Source organism: Accipiter gentilis, chromosome 12 (genome assembly GCF_929443795.1).
Source record: "Accipiter gentilis chromosome 12, bAccGen1.1, whole genome shotgun sequence".
NCBI lineage: Eukaryota > Metazoa > Chordata > Aves > Accipitriformes > Accipitridae > Astur > Astur gentilis.
This window is the reverse complement of record NC_064891.1, coordinates 9,803,751-9,821,930: the sequence shown is the minus strand read 5'-3', so window position 1 is coordinate 9,821,930 and position 18,180 is coordinate 9,803,751. Positions and strand designations below refer to the sequence as shown.

The window sequence follows — 18,180 nt, the reverse complement described above, 5'->3', positions numbered from 1 at the left end:
TGATATTTCAAGTGAATAGTGAAAAAGTATGCCAAATTTAAAAATCAGTAATTTTACGTATCCTCCTACTCTGTGATGTAGCGGTTGGAGTGTAACATAAATTAATTTATGGACAAAAACATGATAGTGCTTTGGGCGTGTTTTGAATCATAATAAGAACTGAATCATCCAAAATAAATAACATAATCATGAATGCAAGAACAACTTGTTCAATTTGCATAGTACTTGAAATACAGTTTCTTTCTTAGTTAAGTTCCTATATTTAATACACACCTGTAACACAGAAGACTACATTTATGTAAATTACATTCAGTTAATGCTTAATGAATTGCCAGTATCTGCCAATTTATTTTAAAGGTGGGAATGCTGTAGGCTGCATATCTTGTAAAAATGAATTCTTATTAACTATGAAACAAATACATCATTTCTCATCACTTTTCATAACTGTCACTGTCCATATATGTCAGGGTCAAGTTCAACTTTCATGAACCAAAAAAAGCTGAAGTAATTTTAAAATAGTATTTCGTCATGAAAGCAAGCAGGGTTTTTGGCTTTGTTCTAGATTTTTTTTCACCTATCATCTCTGTTTTACACCATAATGACCCGTATTTTTCCTTGTTGACATTTTACTTTTTTCAAGTTGTTTATTCATTGTATTTCATTGCAAAGCATGCTTTTGAAGGTCATTTGTCCATAACGATGTGGTTATAAAAGTGTTTTATTTTCCTTTTTCTTTCTTCCTTTTATGTGGAATGTATATTTCTTGTGAGGTAAGACCCTCAGCACGTGAAAGGAACATCTTTTTCCTCTTCTAAATCAAAATTGCTGGTTGTTCTAAATCACTTTAATTTCTACATGTTGTCACAACACCATTTCTTTTCAGTCTGCTTTCTGGCCTATTAGCGCTGCCTTAGATTTTATTTATAGCTATTGCTTGTAGTTGCAAGAAATCTTTCATTGTGGGCTTAATTTAGAATATGCTAATTGCTTTGCTACTGCAAATTCTTTAAATATTTGATTTGTATGCAGTATCTGTGCTTAAAAAAAGATGCATCAAATTATTATTAAAAATACATTCCAAGCCAAAACCATCAAAGGCAGTTGAGTATGGAATACGTCCTATAACATAAAATAGTGCATAATAATCCATACTAGGCACATTCTGAAGGACACACTGGCAATGCCATAAACACAATACTTGTAGTTACTGCTTTTGGTGCCCTCATTTTACTGGCTTCCATTTAATTGTTTACATGTAACATGTAATGTCTGTTAAGCATTAAAAGAACTCAAGTTTTATGCACAAATTTAGCAAAAGGACCTAGTTTGTTATGAGCAGCAGCCTGTAAGAATTAATTTGTGTTTTCCCATGTTTTTGTAAGGGCTAATGGTATAAAACAGGCTTCGAAAGCAATGGACTCTGGGGTTTTTGACCTTAGATTTTAGAAATGGCTCCTCCCCTTTGCTTTCCCTGAATGAATTTCTGAAGTTAATGGAGTGCCCACAATATTTGTGGTAGTGTAAAATCTAAAGCCATGTTGCATCAGGTCCTGTAAGTACACATTGCAACAGGGCATATCCTATCTCAAAAATATATGTAAACCAGTTTATTTTCAATATTACTTTACATGTTTCTGCAATGGTCCTGTTGCATAATACAGGCAATTTTTTTTTGTTGTTCATTTTAGTTGTAAATCATGGGCCTTGTTAGAGTTTTAATGGTAATGTTGGCTGATGTCCATAATTAATAAACTGCATTTGGAGGGCTGATATATTAATGAAATTATAAACATTAACCTGGCTTCGCTTTCCAGGGTTTTTTAATGTAAACAACACAATAATGGACACTAGTTATTTCTGTACAGTTTCCGAGGTGATCTTGCTTTTTCTATACTCTGAACCAGAGCTAAATGAGCACTTAACGCAGATGTAGCCAGAGAATAATCCACAAATTCAGAAATTAACTTCAAGTTCAAACCACGTACTCAATAACTCAAATACCCTCAGCTAGTTTGAGCAACGTTAGGCTTGCAGGGTCTAATTGTTTGGGGTTTTTTGTTGTTATTGTTGTTTTGTTTTAAAGAAGAGGATGCTGGTAATGATGGCAGCTCCGTGTCAGGACTGTCTCCCTTTGCTTATGCCAGATTGTTAGCTGCAGCATTTCCCTTGCAAAAAGGCTTCCTACTTCTAAGCAAAACAACATATATAGAACAGCACTTTCTTACAACCTAAGTTGTGATACACACTTTCTGATAGGAAGATTGGGTCATAAACAACAATAAAACCAAAAAAAATTGCCAGGCTTGTTTTGTAATTTATTATTCTTCAAGTCTTTGGCAGTGAGTCATGAAGCATTTACGCTTTAGTGAATCGTTTATTTGAATTTGGTAGGTCACCCACCATGTACTTCTGCTGTAAATGTTTTCAGGTGTGCTTGCTTGCATATTAGCCCTCCAAATTTAGTAATTTGGAATGATTCAGCCACAATCTTGGTGCCAGTTTTAAGTGGTGGAATTTAAAGCCTAAAATATGGATAACATTACAGCAAGTGAAGTTTTGTCCAACAGTCCCCAGTGCTTTGAAGAAATTTGATTAGTGTGCAACATGGTTTGGAAAATAACAGGTTTTCTTCATTAGAAGTTGAAGCAAAGCCTACCATTTGTTGTTATTAACTCATAGGAAGCACTGCTCCAAACACCACTTCACTAGCAGATTGTTCTTCCTTATTTGCAACTTTCCTGACCTTTCACGCAAGGTGACTGGTGCTGTCATGGTGGGAAATCCCCAAAGCACCATCGTTCAGAGGTGCTTTTTTTAAAACCCAGTTTACTTTTCATTAGGTGGAATAGATAGTATTGTACCTCACTAGGCTCTTTAGGTACCTTATTGATCTGATATTGGTTATTTTTATGTCACTGTCATATTAATATCATCATTAAGGTACCAGTGGGCTCTGCAAACACCTGATCAAAGTCTGTGCCATCAGAACTGTACTTTTTCATAGTCGTATCAAACTATCCCCATCATCAATTGTAAACATACTGCAGTTGAAAAAATGAACGTATCCAAAGCTGCTGCTTCTACACTCAGCCTGCTTCCATTTCCTCTATGCCACCCAAGGAGGTCTCTCCTTGTATAAGTAAGTTAACCTACAGCTTTAATCAATGGAAAAAGAGATGAATTATAATCTGAAGTGTTCGTAGTTGCTTAAATATTTCATTTCCTATACTCAGAGCAACAAAAGGGGGAAATAAAAGCTGAAAATATATCTGCAGCTGGGAAGCAATGGGGGTTTGCTGCGCAGCTGGTTGACCTCAGTGTTAACCACCTGACACTGAAATTATGTGTCTCATTTTACAGCAGCGAAGAGTTTACTGAAAAAGCCGGATGGAGTTAAGGTATGTTAAACACGTGCTTTAAAATATATTTTATTAGTCACCACCTATCTGTAACTTCTGCCAGTTTTTAGAATTGATCCTTGTTATTTCTTTCCTTTATAGAATTTGTTAACAAGTCCTTCTTACTGTGTATTTGAAGTGATTAAAGTTAGTAGGCGAAGCTTAAAAAAAATGAAATAAATATTGAAAAACAAGCATTTTAATAAGTGGAAGATTGAAAACTACTGGAGAAAATGCTTTTCTTGCTATTTTACTGAAGGATGATTGTGTAATTAATGACTCAATGTTATTAATTAGCTTATAAATATGAATAATGATTTAGCGTTGGGCATGTTAGCTTTTTAGGTATCACTGTTTATCTGCAGCTCTATTGCCTCCATGTTTACCCTTGACTTTTCATTAGATTTCATGGAAGACTAAAAGTTTACTGGTAGTCTTGGCTCCACATGAGGTGTATTCTGCCAGATGTACTTGCTATATTTGGCAGAACTTGAGGGGTTTACTATCTCAACAAATCGGCTCATCCTGACTAATAAACCTTGCTACGAAGGGAACATTTTGGCAGCTTTCATACATGTTTTAGAGCTTCTATTCTCACGTCACCAGATCCTGCAGGAGGAGAGATGCTTCACAAATGAACGTTCTGGATAAATACTTTGAAAAACAGCCAGAAAAAAAAAAAAACCAAAACACTCAGCAATGAAAAATATTTTATTTCTTTTCTCGGAGGACTCCTGAAGACTAAAATAAGTGCCTCAAGCTTTCATTATATGATTCAAAAGATATTCTTCTGTGCTCTGTGTGTTTACTCAGAAGTGTGTCTTTGACCTGAATTTTAGTTTTCTATTTAATCTTAACTTTTTACTTTAACAAAATATTGTATACTTAAATACCAGATTCATAGTATCTTTGTTCCTGTTCTCCCACATATACACACTTTTCCTATGAAAAAAATCATGAGACTGACTTAAAATGAAGTGAGTACGCTACGATTTCAATGCTTCATACTGCCAAGTGGTAGATAGCCTAGTTATATGGAGAAGCACACATTCAGTACTATTCTATCATTCCTGTGGAAAACCCTTAACATATTTCATTGTGGAATATATAAATTTTACGTACTCTATCTGACCAGCTTCTCCTTTTTAAATATCATTCCTCCTACAGGTCTACGATGGTATTTGTTTTATCTCAGTTTTGATTATAATATCGGAAACAATTGTTGCCAAAATTTTGCCTAAATTACTCTTGTTGGGATTTGATACTTTGGTTTTCAGCACATTTGATGTGTCTGCTGTTTGTCTGCATGGTCATGTGGAGCAAAGGGAGTAAATTTACATCTGGGGAAGTCTGGTTTTGTCATTTCCGTTACTGAGTTACTATATACTCCATAGCATTTTTCCACCCCTTCCTACAGCTTAAGCTGTCTTTTTCTTAAAAAAATAAACAAACAAACAAACAAAAAACCAAAACAGAAATATACTGTACTCCATGCATTGATACTTCAAATCCAACCAGTCACATTTTCTTCTTTTCCTTTCTCTCTGACTGGTCAATTCAGAAAAGGAAGTCCAGTTCGAGTGTTCAGATGATGGTGAGGATCTTTATCGACAGATTTTTTTTTTATTTTTTTTTTCCCTCCTGTGAAACGTTCACACTTAGAAATCAAACAGTTGCATTTAGTTTTGTTAACATACTGTGAGAAGCTGCAAGACTTTAAAGTACAACCTTGTGAATTTTAAGCCTGCAGTTGCTACATGCCATCCACAGTGAATTGTTCTGCAGTTCTTTCAAGCAAGGTTTTTTTTTGTTTTTTTTGTTTTTTTAACCTGGGGACATATGAAAACAAAAAAGTAGATGTAACATTGGCCAATGCAGCTGTCCTTAGTAAATAAAAATAGTAACAAAATAGTAATCTTATAACAGCCTTCTATTAATTTTTAAAACCTCCTTATTTTAAAAACTAATAGCATTAATATCATAAAATGTAACACAAACCACATTGCACAGTGAAATAGTATCGCTTTAATTGAGCCACTGTAGACCAAGATGCCATGCTAAATGCTCAGGAGTAAAAAAAGCAATTTCACAGCCTTTCCATACTGCAGTTTCCCACCTAACTTCCTTCACAGCTCAGGGCTTTGTCACAAGATGTCCCAACTGACAGTCAGCCTCAATAGCTTTTCTTCCTCCTCAACCTACTCTACAGTCTTGCGTTCATTTGGCCTCTGTGATCCCACACGGAAACTTACTCTATTCCTGTTTATTATGGTTTTGAATCTGACTTTTGAGATGTTCATGATGACCAGCTGTGATGTCCCAGCCAGCTTCTGTTGCTGCTGCTGGTAAGAGAGAAGGCAAATAGCCCTCAGCCACAGCTTTCACTGGGAAGTACAATCTTCCTTGAAAAGCAAAAACTGCTGATCAGGTCTGAGCAGACAGGTAGTTATACAGGTAAATAGTCTGTTCTTTGGGTGAGCATAGATTTCAGTGACAGAGGATCCTCAGTGGTTGCAGTGTCCAAATGAGGGTCACCGAAAAGGTACTGTGGGGATATTTCTAGTGTCCCCAGTATGACGGGTGCTTTAGCTTTTTGTTACAGAAGTACCATGTGAAAGTTTAAGTCCCAAGACGCAGGTTTTGTTTCCTAAAATATTTTTATAATATATTGAAGAAAGACCAATAATGATTCTACAGTCATGCCCAGCTGTTCGGAGCGTTTGTGTGTGTCTGTCTTGCACTACTGTCAGACCTAAGAGAGTGGCTTTTGACAAGAGATGTATTAGTATAAAAGTTTTCCTTCTTTGCAACAAATAGAAGGTCATTACTTAAGCACAATTCAACTTTAGAATAACTGATTCATATGAAAATATTTTACTCCTTTTGTGATCATTTCCCTTTGCTGTTAAAAATATATGCGAAATACACCACGTGTGTTCATACATTAATAAAAGCACATGTACGTGTTCTACTAGAGAGAGAAATTGTACAGGCTTATTGCTGTTTTCTCTCTTAAGTTTCAGAGGGTTTTACCAAGTTCTGTTTACACAGAAGAAATAACTGTATTTTGAATTACATTATCTCTTTCTGCTTTTACTAATGAATGTTGTATTCTCGATGTCTTACTGAGAAGTTTTGAATATATTTCCTGCAGTTTTCAGCAGTAGCTGTAACGGATATTGTTTATTTTTATAGGACTTTCACCAAGGGAGTATGGACCCATGCCTGCTCTCCTTACTCAGGCAAAATTGGAATTGAAATTTAATTAGCCTGTTTTCATTATGTATTGAACAACAAGCATTCGTTTGGCATATCACTTTATTTTTTGCATTAAGCTACTACTGAATAGGACTGTATGAAATCTGGTGAAATCATAATTTCTTTCCTCCTGTTTTTTCTTTACGTCTGTCTGCCTTTTGTTCGGGCCTTTTTATTCGTAGTCTCTTGATGACTACAGTCATAAAAATGTGAACTTGCAGTTCTACAACTTGATAATGTGGTTTTTCTCTTGTTTTGGAAGATGTGGTATGCCATCAAGCAGCGTTGTATATGTTCACACTATTTCACAATTCTCCTGTAGAACTTTCATTTACTAAAGTGGTTGGGTTTTTTTAAAAGTCTTTTCCTGAGTAAGGAATTCAGGTTTTGCCCATCTCACAGTCCCATAAATATTGAATGAAGTTAGTTGATACATAAAATATGTGCTAATACTTATGTCTCCCCATGAATGACTGTATGCACAAAAGTATTTATTCTCTCACTGCCTTGAGTTCAGACACCCCTGCAACTTATGGCTGTAATTGTGAATAGATAAAATGAAATTTATTTGACAATAACTAGGCCAGGTTGGGGCATAAACTAAGCACTTGGAACTCGATAATGACCCATATTTTCTCTTAATGACAATTTCTGTAGAAAGATCATTGTTAAAAAAAAGTTTTTCATGCTCCTGGTGTAAAGCACTGTGAACTTTGATTTTAAATAAAAGAAAATTATATTTATTCTATATGGGAGAATGGTTCCTATCACAAATATTACTAAATAACATTTAGTGTCAAAATAGTGTTCCCTGACATTAACTAAAGAGGCTGCTTTATGTTCTTCAAAGCCAGTTAAAAGCTGGTTAAGATAAGGGAATTTGCAATCTGTAATTAATTAATGCAAATTCTATTGACATTTCCATAATCTAGACATATCCTAAGTAAGATTCAGTTCAGCTGCAGGGTTAATGCCTGCAATCAACAAGTCAGCCACCACACCTTTACCAAACTAAAATAAGCATCAAAAACTGCTGAGGACCTGAAGTTCAGTGATTTTTCCCCGGTGATGCTAACCTCTGAAGGCTCAAATTTAGCAGAGCCCTTGGCACAGACTAAACTTAAATGTTAGCCTGCATGCTGAAAAGCTGAATACTTCATCTGAGACTACAGAGTCATTGGGAAGTTTAAATCAGAAGTCAGATGTTTCATACAGAGCTCACTTTGGTCCACTATTCTTGGATTTCCTCTTTCTTTATGCCTTTTCATATATGTTACTTAGCATATCGCCATTTTCTGATTGGTTTAGAAAGGCTTTATTTTAGAAGAAAAAATACCATGTTTTGACCCCAAAATAGCTAGAGTTTGTTTCTTTAAATGAAGAAGTTTGTTACATTTTTACAAAAATCCATTAATGAAATTATTTTGGACATTTTTCCTTAATTTTGCACATTTATTATTAAGTACTGTGACTAGAAGCTTCAATAGAACTTTTTTTTTTTTTTTTTTTTTGTATCAAAGTCTTTCCAGGCAATATATATCTGTACACCCAGTTCTGCATGCCGCTTTGGACTGCTCTTGTAAAATTAGACATGACCAAAATGTACTTCATATTTTTTTCTTAATTAATGTTAAAAAAATTTACATATTTCAAACTAGTTTTACTATAATCTTGCTTCTTAGTGCATGTAAAAAGTGGCTTGGTACATTATTTTCAGTATTTCTGTTCTTTTCATACCACGGTATTTATGAAAGCTGAATCTTAAAAATGGATTTAAAGAATCAGATACCTTTAAACTTTTTGCTAAACAGTTTAATTTGACTTGAAATTTTGTATAAGTAAAAGCCAAAAGTCTTGTGAAGGTGTAGTACTATGCTAAGTTTAAGAATTAATGTGATGACCTACATGTAAAGCTAAGCAGATACATACTGATTTGTGGTGTAAGACTACAGATAACTAAAGCGTGAAATGTTACATTTTCAAGTTATAGTACCAAAATTGAAAGGCTGATACACAGTTACTGCAGGATTATTGAGAGTGCAAAAAATCACAGCTGCCAATTATTTTTGTCTAAAATAACACCAAAAAAGCTAAAGGGGCACCAGTCTCTTTCGAGTATCAGTTGTATTTATTCAGAATCTGGAATCAGTTATATTTATTCAAATCTGTTCCCAGAAGCCACTAGAACAAATCTATAGATTTCTGGAGAGCTATGAATAATCACATATTAATAATACTGTCTCCTGTCAAGAAAACACAATGGCTATTTAGGACTTTCTTCAAACCCATATTAATTCTTTATTTTTCTTATCTGTGATTAGCTGCTACATAAAGGCGCTCTGTTCTTTTTAAGTGTCACAGCTGAAGTCATCTATACCTTACATAGACCTTCATACAGTGCATCTGAAAACCCGTAGCTAGCATGTTTGGAGGAGTTGCAGCTAGCTATCGGACCTATTGTTAGTGTTCTTTCAAGTTCATAAGTTCATCTTTCTGTGATTCTTTATTTCCATATCTATATCTATATATAGATATCTATATCTGTATATAGATGTTCTATACAGAGAGATATAGATACGGTGCCTACCGCGAGTTCTAAGGCCTGTCTGTTTCTATTTTCTGCATACCTACAGATAAACAACAAAACGAACGTGGTAACCAGCCCCAAGGAAAATATTCCTACCCCGGCGCTGGTATACCTGAAATCTTCCTTCTCATGCTATCTTGAAGTTTTTGACTGTCTTCTGTTTGTTCTTCCTTCTTTTTTTGCTTTTTCATGCATTTACTCTGTTTGCTTTCTAAAAACAGGTTTTGGAAAAACTTTTTGTTTGAATTATGCTTCCTTTTTTTTTGTGAGGAAGTCCATTGGAGCGTGTTTATTAATATAAAAAGTTACATGGAAGCTGGATGCAGTAGAGTCATAGCCTTTGTAACTGTAGTTGAATTTTTTGCATGCTGTGCCAGAAAGTGAATAGAATGTGCTTTATGTTGCTCTTAGCTCTTTGCCTGATGACTGTTTCCATCTTTTTAATGCTAACCTTTTGCACGAAAAAGAAAAGAAAAAAAAAAGGCAGCTCTATTATTTTCTCTGCTCTGTCTTAGTATAAGTATTGATATCAAGGAGAGCTAACAGGATTATTGCTAGGCTACCATAAAATAGACCTTATTCAGATTTTCATTCCATATTTCCTAAAACTCAGCAGGACTTTGCAAGTCTTCTCGGGGATCAAGAGGCATCTAGTGCTAAGCATTTTTGCTTGTTTCTCTTACATTTAAATCTGCAGGAGACGTTACTCATTAATAAGGTCTGTTAGGAATGTATTACTAATTGGCGTGCTGTTCATGAATGTTTGTATTGCAGTCTTGCTTTTATTAGTAGCTCCTGTTCCTTAGGCATACATGTATCAGAGGGCTGACAAACATAAATGCCAGTACATAAGTACCTAATTTTGTGAAGTATTGTTTCTCCTATGCCTGCATATATAGCTTTGAAAATGCAGATAATTCACACACATTGGGAGAGATTTTTCCTCCTGATTTTTTTTGTGCAACTGGCACTGAAGCATACATTGCTATGTAATTTCTAAGGACCAGTTGACGGCTTTCATGCATGAGTATATGGCAGTCTGTTCCCAGACATAGCCATGCACAATAGTCCTTGCTGAAAGTATGCTGGCTAACTGCCATTTCAGTCTTTTTTTTTAAGGGAAAAGGATTTGGGGAAATTACACTTTAAAATGACACAAAGATCTCTTTCGCTTGTTTTTATGCTGCTCTGCCAGGGCAGCAATTGGTAGTAACCTACGTCTTCCAAAACATGGTAGCGTTAAGAGCTAGTTATCTCGTCCTTAATCCTTACCGATTCATCTGTATTTTGATTTGATCACTTAGTCCTAATACAAGCAAATGTCCTTAAAGAAAAGAGGTGTGTTCTGGCCTTCTTGTCTGGCCGGGCTTGGACAGGAAAACACGCAACACATTTAGTATGCCCTTGTGCAGAAGAGAGCCTCTGTAGGTCTCCAGAGCTTCAAAGCCCTGTATACATTGGTCATGAATAAGGTCTCTGCATGCTGCTGCATTAAGTGAGGTGGTCTTTTTTGCTGGCTTGCTGTTAAGGAAATCTGTATTTGAGACATCCAGTTTCACCCTCTGGCAACAGTTAACATTTGTTTTAGCTCTTGTCAGTGTTCAGCATTTGTGAGCTGGCTCTTCTCGCACTCCCTCACACTAATGAGAACGTATTTACCAATGGGAACTCTTTTTCTCTTTATTTTGTTCTCACTCAGGAGCCCCAAACTACAGTAATCCACAACCCTGATGGAAATAAGGTATTCAGAAAGAATCAACTCCATCTTGTTTTTCCCCACCACACATTTCATCCACTCTTCCACAGCAGAATAGGGCCATTCCAGGAATTTATCAAGGAAAATCTCATTCCTACATTTGTTCCACCTGGTGTCTCTTGAGCCTGTTTTCATGTGTCTTCATCTGCTACACGTGTCCTGCTGATTGCTGAGCTTCTGAAGCAATTGGCAGAGTTCAGTACCCTGTGCAGCCAGGCTTGGGGAGTGTGGTCTGTCTGTCGTTTCAGCCAAAAATGCTGCAGTCTAAGTAAAGCCAAAGAACTCTGTTCTCAGAACGTGGTGAGATTATACTGACGAGTTTTATGTGCAGTTGTCACCTTAGATAAAGACGTCATTTAAGTTTATTCCATCTGCTGTTTCTCAGCATGCTTATACATCATGTTGTGACGTGTCTTTTGCACAGGACTTTGGTTTTTTTCCCCATAACATCACTGAGCAGTTTCAAAAAAATTTTAACATTTCAAGTGACAATGAGGTCTTGATTTTTATATGTTTTCTTCATGCTCTTTTCTTTTTCTTGTGTATTGTGATGTTTGCATTTGGCAGCTGATTCCTAAAATGTGTTTTGTTTTGTTTTTTTCATGCATGGACTTGAAAAGGGCCAGGAAATATCATCATTTACATATAACACATGTTCCTAGGTTTCCTGGAAAGAATTTACTCTTCAACAAAAATGTCACTGTTTACAGTGTTGACTTAAGGAATTGACATTTCATTTATCTAGTCTTAACTACTTGTGGTTATTTCATATAAGAAGGATTGAATCTGAGTGAAAAAATAACGCATGCAGACGTTTCTCAAGCATGAAAGTGCTGACGGTGTGTGTTGTGCTTGTATATCCCATTCCTTTATGTACCTTGCCTCTGTCGAACATAGAGCTTTTATTTTCATGTTACTACTTTTTCAGCTCCCCGAGTTTAAACTCATAGGCAACAAACAGCCTGTGTTGGAACACTAGTCTAATCTTTATTGCTGAAGTCCACTAAAGACCAGAAAACCCAGATAAAATATTGGCATGACTACATCTACTTGGCTTCATTATATAATCTTAGCAATTAAGATACTCAATGTCCCAAAAGGTCACAGCAAACAAGCAAACCACTGCATGTGGAGACTTACTCCTAAATTTGTCTGAAAGACTGATCGTTGTAGTATGGCAACTGGAGTGGATGTTTCAGTATTACATGCTACATCTGCCGTGTGAGCTTGTGCATGGTGTTTACAACTTGTATTTGTGTGGGGGTTTTGTTTACTTATAAGTACTTTATCTAATATTTTAAGTTATTAGAGCATGATACATCTGTGTAGAGTGAAACATCTTAACACCAGCCAGCTCAGGAAAAGCATGGTGACTTATTCAGTTTTGTGTCTGTGTGAATTAATTCATGTGGTTTTATTTACGGATGCACATATGTTCTGGTTTTTTAAGTTCTGAGTAATGCATTAACCATTTTGAACATTCCTTTGGCTCAGCCTTGTGAGGACAGAGTAAATAAAGGGCACTGTCAAATCTACCTTTTATGATTTAATTGTAAAATCTTTTTAAGAGTTGAATACAATACCAGTCCTATCTTCTGTCTCTCAGATAAAAATAGACCAGTCAATCCTTTTTACTATTGAGTTGTGAATGAAAAAACCAATAAGTATATATATATATTGATTCTACTTATCAAGAAAGTATACAGATAAAAAAAATCAAGTTTAAAAACTTTCCAGCTTTCTAAAACTGTGTACCTATTCAATTTGACAGTGCCCTGTTGAATTTGCCCATAATATTTCATGTTTCTGGTAATTCATGAAAGACTGAGATACAGTGTCCTTGCCTTTTTAACAGTGTGGTGGCTAAAGTATAAACTGTCTGATAGATGAGTCATTCCTCTACATGACCGGTTGTTTGAAGAATACTACTACAAACATACCTTAGTTTGTCAAAGTCATTATTGTATATTTACCAATTCCCTATTTCCTTAAAAAAATTTTTTGATCACAGAAACAGTATAAAAATGACACAATCTGATCCAACATACTTAAAGTCACTGGGATACTTTGGTTTATTATACATTGCATCAGTCATATGAGCAGAAAAACAGTTGTAAATTGTAGCATAGAGAAGTCTGCATATTCAAAAGTAGGAGTGGAATGACTTATTTTGCACAGTTGGTTTAATCACTAAGCTTAAAATGGCAAGCTCTCCTACTTGGCTGAGGTATTTCATATAACGTTTCAGATGGACTTTGTACAGTTGGATGTTAAAGAAAAAAGTTTCCATTACATTCCTGTGAAGTAAAAGCATTAGACAGCAGGAAATGTATTTATGTTCCCTACTGTAGAGAATGGCAATGTTTGACATCAGTTTCAGGTGGAAACATCTTAATCAGTGTGTGACCATTTGTTTGTGAATTACATCCCACCCTGCTTCAAGTGTTTGCATGATACCTGTAACTAACTGTAATTTTCAAATGCATGCAAATACGGCTTGGTTTGTTTTATACATTCTGCATATATTTACTTCTCAACAGGAGTCAACAGAGAGTTCCAATACAACCATTGAAGATGAGGATGTGAAAGGTATGATTTTGAGCTTGAAATGTTTGGAGAAGCAATAGCATGAGTTATGTGAATGTGTTTCATTAGGTCATTAAACACAGAAACTCCTAATGAATCTTAAGAGAGAATACCATTTTTCCATGTTTAAAAAATATTATCCTCTTCTGCATTACTTTTGAGATGTTTCAGACTTACCTTTGATTTTTCATTTCCCAAAACACCATTTGTCATGATGTTTTGGAATGAAGAATATAAAATTACTGCTTATTAATTAAGATATTAGTTCCAGTAATAATAGTAGTAGATTAAAAATGTGTAACTCAGTGCTTTGTAACACTTACTTAGTTTATGTACTTTAGCATGCATTTGTGTTTTGGGTTTGCTGTTTTATGTCACTGTTTTAATTTTTATTCTGTTCAGATGCCAGCGTTTTTTCATGTTTCTCTTTTGTTCTGTCCATACACTTATTTCAGTCTTCTTTTATTCTTAAAAAAAACCTAGAATCAATAATTTTTTTATAAAGTTAGTTCTGTAACTTCACAGGTATTGTTTTTGTTTCCATTTTTTCCCCTTTAAATATTACACTGTGATGTTACTCATCCTCACTTTAATAACATCGTCTTTTAAAACAAAGGGTTTCTAAAAAAAAAAAAAAAATAATAGGTATGTGTATCTCTGGTTCACAGAAAAGATTATTTTTCAGCCTCAAAGAACAATGTTACATGTACAGGTGAAATGCAAGCCAGAGATAAAATGTGGAGAAACCATTGTAATATGGGCTTTGCTTTATGTTGGAAGTAGTATAATGCCTAAGTCGCTGTTAAAAGCGTGTATTAGCAAAGTTGTGCCCTAAAATACAAAGTAAATCTGCTAAAGAGCTTTGCTGGCCTCTGAAGAGCATGGGAACATTGTAGAATTTAAAGAGGTTCAGACATAAAGTAGTTAGAATTGTATCAAAATTATCTAGTGCTTAGTTTCTGACTGGTAGAACAGGTGCTGTGCATGTTTGATGAAAAAACCAGTATTGCCAGGGTAATGAATTGATAGCGTAAACATGAAAGCACAGTCTGCTGGTAGTGGCTGTCCAAGGAGCGTGGTGTTGAAAATGCAGATTTTATATTATGCTCCATATGAGATTCATCGGGCATTTAAGTCATGGCAGCTTAACTCAGGCTTGCACAGGAAAGCAGAGCAAGCCTGTGGCAGAGCCCAGCATCTTATTTCTGCTGCTGCTCTTCACACTGCTTTTGGAAAGGCTGAGGAGCTCAGCTGGTATACGGGCTAGTATCTCCAGTCTGCTGTGCTGCGGTAATTTTCTCTACTTTTGCATAGTTAGTGTTCCCTCGGTGGAGAGAAGATTTTCTATCTGCTAGTAGCAGCGCAGCTGTAAATTGTGACTTACAGTGCTGTGTGAGGTGCAGTTAGCGCTAATTAAGTCACTGATGTCAGCACTTTGTTCTCAAAGTTTCAGTGAATCATTTAACCTCTTCTTGAGCAAGGTCTTCAGTGCGTTAACAGCCAGTACCTGCTCACTTTAAATAACAACCTAGTGATAGTGGTTTGAGTTAATGCAAAGTAATGGCTTGGAGAACAATTACAGGTATCTGCAGCTGATGCAGAGGAAAATACAGTGTAATTTATGTTTATTCATAACACTTTGTGTTTCTTCCTTCAAACCATTATGTGTAGTTTAGCAACTAACCTTGTGAAATGAATAATTTAATTATAGGGCCTCTCCGTGATGATTTAACATGATGTTATAACAGTAGGATTTTTATAACATTCTGTCTGAAGCTTAGCGCGCGGAATTGTATCTCAGGAATACAATTATAAGAAAAACAACAATAAAATTTTTTTGCCTAATTCTTTTATATGATTCTGTAGTATCACAGTTCAGAGCAGATTGGATGGCCACGATGCACTTTATTCCCCAAACAGAAGAGGATCTTGCAGTAATCACACGTCTGAGACACAAAATGGTAGCTGTGTCCTTCTCTTTGCTGTAGCTTAGTGACAGATGTAAAATGTTTGGCAGATTAAGTTTTCTGTTTCCTGACCTGTTGCTACACAATGGTGATACAAAGGGCATAAATTGGATGAGCCAGTAAGATGAGCTGAGGCTGTACTCCAAGAGAGAGTGTCGCGTTTTGTATTTTCGGGAGGCTGCAGAAGGAGGAGCTAGCCGAAAGATGTTAACTGTGCTTACAGAAGGGGAGGCAGAGTAGTGTTGTATTGCTCTTCATATGCTTTGGTGCGAAGGTGGGGTGCTTTCTCCCCACCGAGAAGACAGTTTGAACTGCTGACGTTCTGGAATGATCACGATAACCTCATACACTGATGCAGCTGTTTCAGCATCAGGTCCATGGCCTAACAACCAGTGGTACCGCTACCCTGTTCAACAGACACTAGGTGCATATTTTATTCCAGTGTATTGTGATTTCATTTTCTGTTTATTTAAAAAACAACTATAATCTCCCTGTTATTAATTGCTTGCAAGCTTGCTTGTTTCTCACGTTTTAGTATTCCTCTCACACTTCCAGTCTTTCCACCAGAGGCTGCTTTTCAGATTGTTTTATTATAAATGAAAAAAACCAGCACCCCTAGGGTCTAATTTCTAGAATGATTCAGGGAATAGCAGTCCTGCCACCCTGACAGCTATATAAGCTCAAGTGTCATGCTTTAGCAAGGCACTTAGGAAAGATACTTTCCCCCTACACCAAACCTTCTGGATGTAGATTTTCTACAACAGTGAGAAAGCTGTTCTCTTGTCAGGAACTGGCTGCAGCTGCAGATAAGATACTGATAGGGACGAATGCATTTTGGAGGAAGCAGAGAGAATTCTCTCAGATTACTGACTGTCTGGGTCCTTATGTGTATGCTCATGATGGTGTTTGTCATCAAATTTGAGATCTAGAAGGAATGTTTCCCACCTTAGGTGATAAAGGACCTTAAAAATCTTTTTTGCTTTTCTTCGCAGCATGGACTACAACATGGGAAGAGGCTCTCTCCTTCCTGTGAAGGAGAAGGGAAATGAGGATGCCACTCTGTAACTGAAATGTAGTATTAGAACATGTTTTTAGTATTGCAGTATGACCCACACCCCACAGAGAATTTAATCTTATTTGCAAAGATGTGCAATTTATGCATTTTATTCCTCTGCTTGTTATTCTAACACCGTGAATAGTTTGCACAAACAGGTACAAGGTTCCTTCCTTTGTACAGACTACTAGCCCACACGTATTTAAAACGTTCAGCTCTGCACCAAGTGGTTTCTTACTTTTTATTAATTTGACTCTTTAAGGTTGTGTTAAAGTGTGTGGGATATAGTATCTCCAGCACAGTTATGTTTTTGTGTGCCCTGTGGGAGTGTATGTGCATGTGCATGTCTGTACAAAGTATTACAAATGTTACGATTCATTAAGGAAAGGTAGCACTTAAAAAAAGTCTTAAATCAGCTATCACAAATGTGCCTTTAGGAACATATTCTTACCTCATATCTGTCAAGGAATGCAGACAGTATTCTCCTTTCATGTCAGGATCTCACCCTGTGTTCACTTCTGAAGGCAGGTATTTTAACTTGAGGACAGAAAAATCAGACTTACTGTTAATTTGTTAGTTATTGAAAATCTTAGTGTCTGTAACTGTCTTGCTTATGCATGTACATCTTTTAGGACTGGAACATCTTTTACTAGAAAAAGTGCTTGACAAACAACAGTGAGCTTTAATAATTCAAGGAATAAGCCAATTATAGAATTTGAGTCTGAAATTACTTGAAGCTGTAGTTCAGGTTCCTTGCTAACATAAATTGCTGACGTTAACCGTTGCTTGTGAGCTTATCTGCATGATGGTGATCACTCCTAAATAGAAGGACAGGAGTGGACGGAAACAACATACTGAAAACTGGACCGTAGGCAATGCCGCCTTCTGGGATTGCTTGTGGGATTTCTCCTTCCTGTAGTAATGATGGTGGAACACTTTGGCAGCATTTCTTTGATATAAGATTGATAGGTTTTTTTCAGTAATGCTGTAGAATACCATCGTTATTTTTGCCAGCAATGCACACAGACTTATAAAGCTGAGTTGTTAAATTTATCATGGTCAGGAAACCTAGGTTTCTCATGATATTTTTTTGCCCCTGGAAATGAATTAATGAAAGCACTAGTAAGAATGATGATTCCCGATGGGAAAAATTGCTGAGTGTAGATTAGGTAAATTCTGGCTAATCTGTGCTACTTAATACATCTGTTGATCGCTCCAAAACATTCACCATTCAGGAGGCATGTATTTTCATCTATTTTGCTAATTTATTTCATTTTATACCTGTTGTTTTTATTTTATTTAACAGTAGAAAGAAACCAATTTAAATTAATCCATTTGGAACATACTTTCCTGAAGAAAAATCTTTAAATTTCTAAGAACATTTTTTTAGAAGCTCTTTCAAAACTCTGGATATCTTGGTCCTGGATAGAGGGATAAATCTGCGCTGGCATCTGAACAGAGTCGTTTATGGCTACAACCTTTACAACTGTTCTTTGGCACCCACACTGCCTCCCAAAAGTACCTCATTAGCATTGTTTGTATGCTCAAAGATTTTATAAGTTCTTGTTGCTTGT

The 18,180-nt window shown here is 36.0% G+C and overlaps 1 protein-coding gene across 30 annotated transcripts in view; it reads left to right on the top strand.

Annotated features, from left to right (window-relative positions):
- CAMK2D (calcium/calmodulin dependent protein kinase II delta) overlaps window positions 1–18,180 on the top strand; it is a 167,530-nt gene that overhangs the window by 122,028 nt on the left and 27,322 nt on the right. For 8 of the 30 annotated variants that reach the window (XM_049815512.1, XM_049815511.1, XM_049815516.1 and 5 more), the window contains 5 exons: window positions 3,361–3,398; window positions 4,960–4,992; window positions 9,290–9,349; window positions 10,943–10,984; window positions 13,540–13,588. In XM_049815512.1, the coding sequence (XP_049671469.1) occupies window positions 3,361–3,398; window positions 4,960–4,992; window positions 9,290–9,349; window positions 10,943–10,984; window positions 13,540–13,588 (222 nt within the window). The remainder of the gene's footprint in view (window positions 1–3,360; window positions 3,399–4,959; window positions 4,993–9,289; window positions 9,350–10,942; window positions 10,985–13,539; window positions 13,589–18,180) is intronic. The other 22 variants (XM_049815514.1, XM_049815515.1, XM_049815542.1 and 19 more) reach the window with 8 other exon arrangements.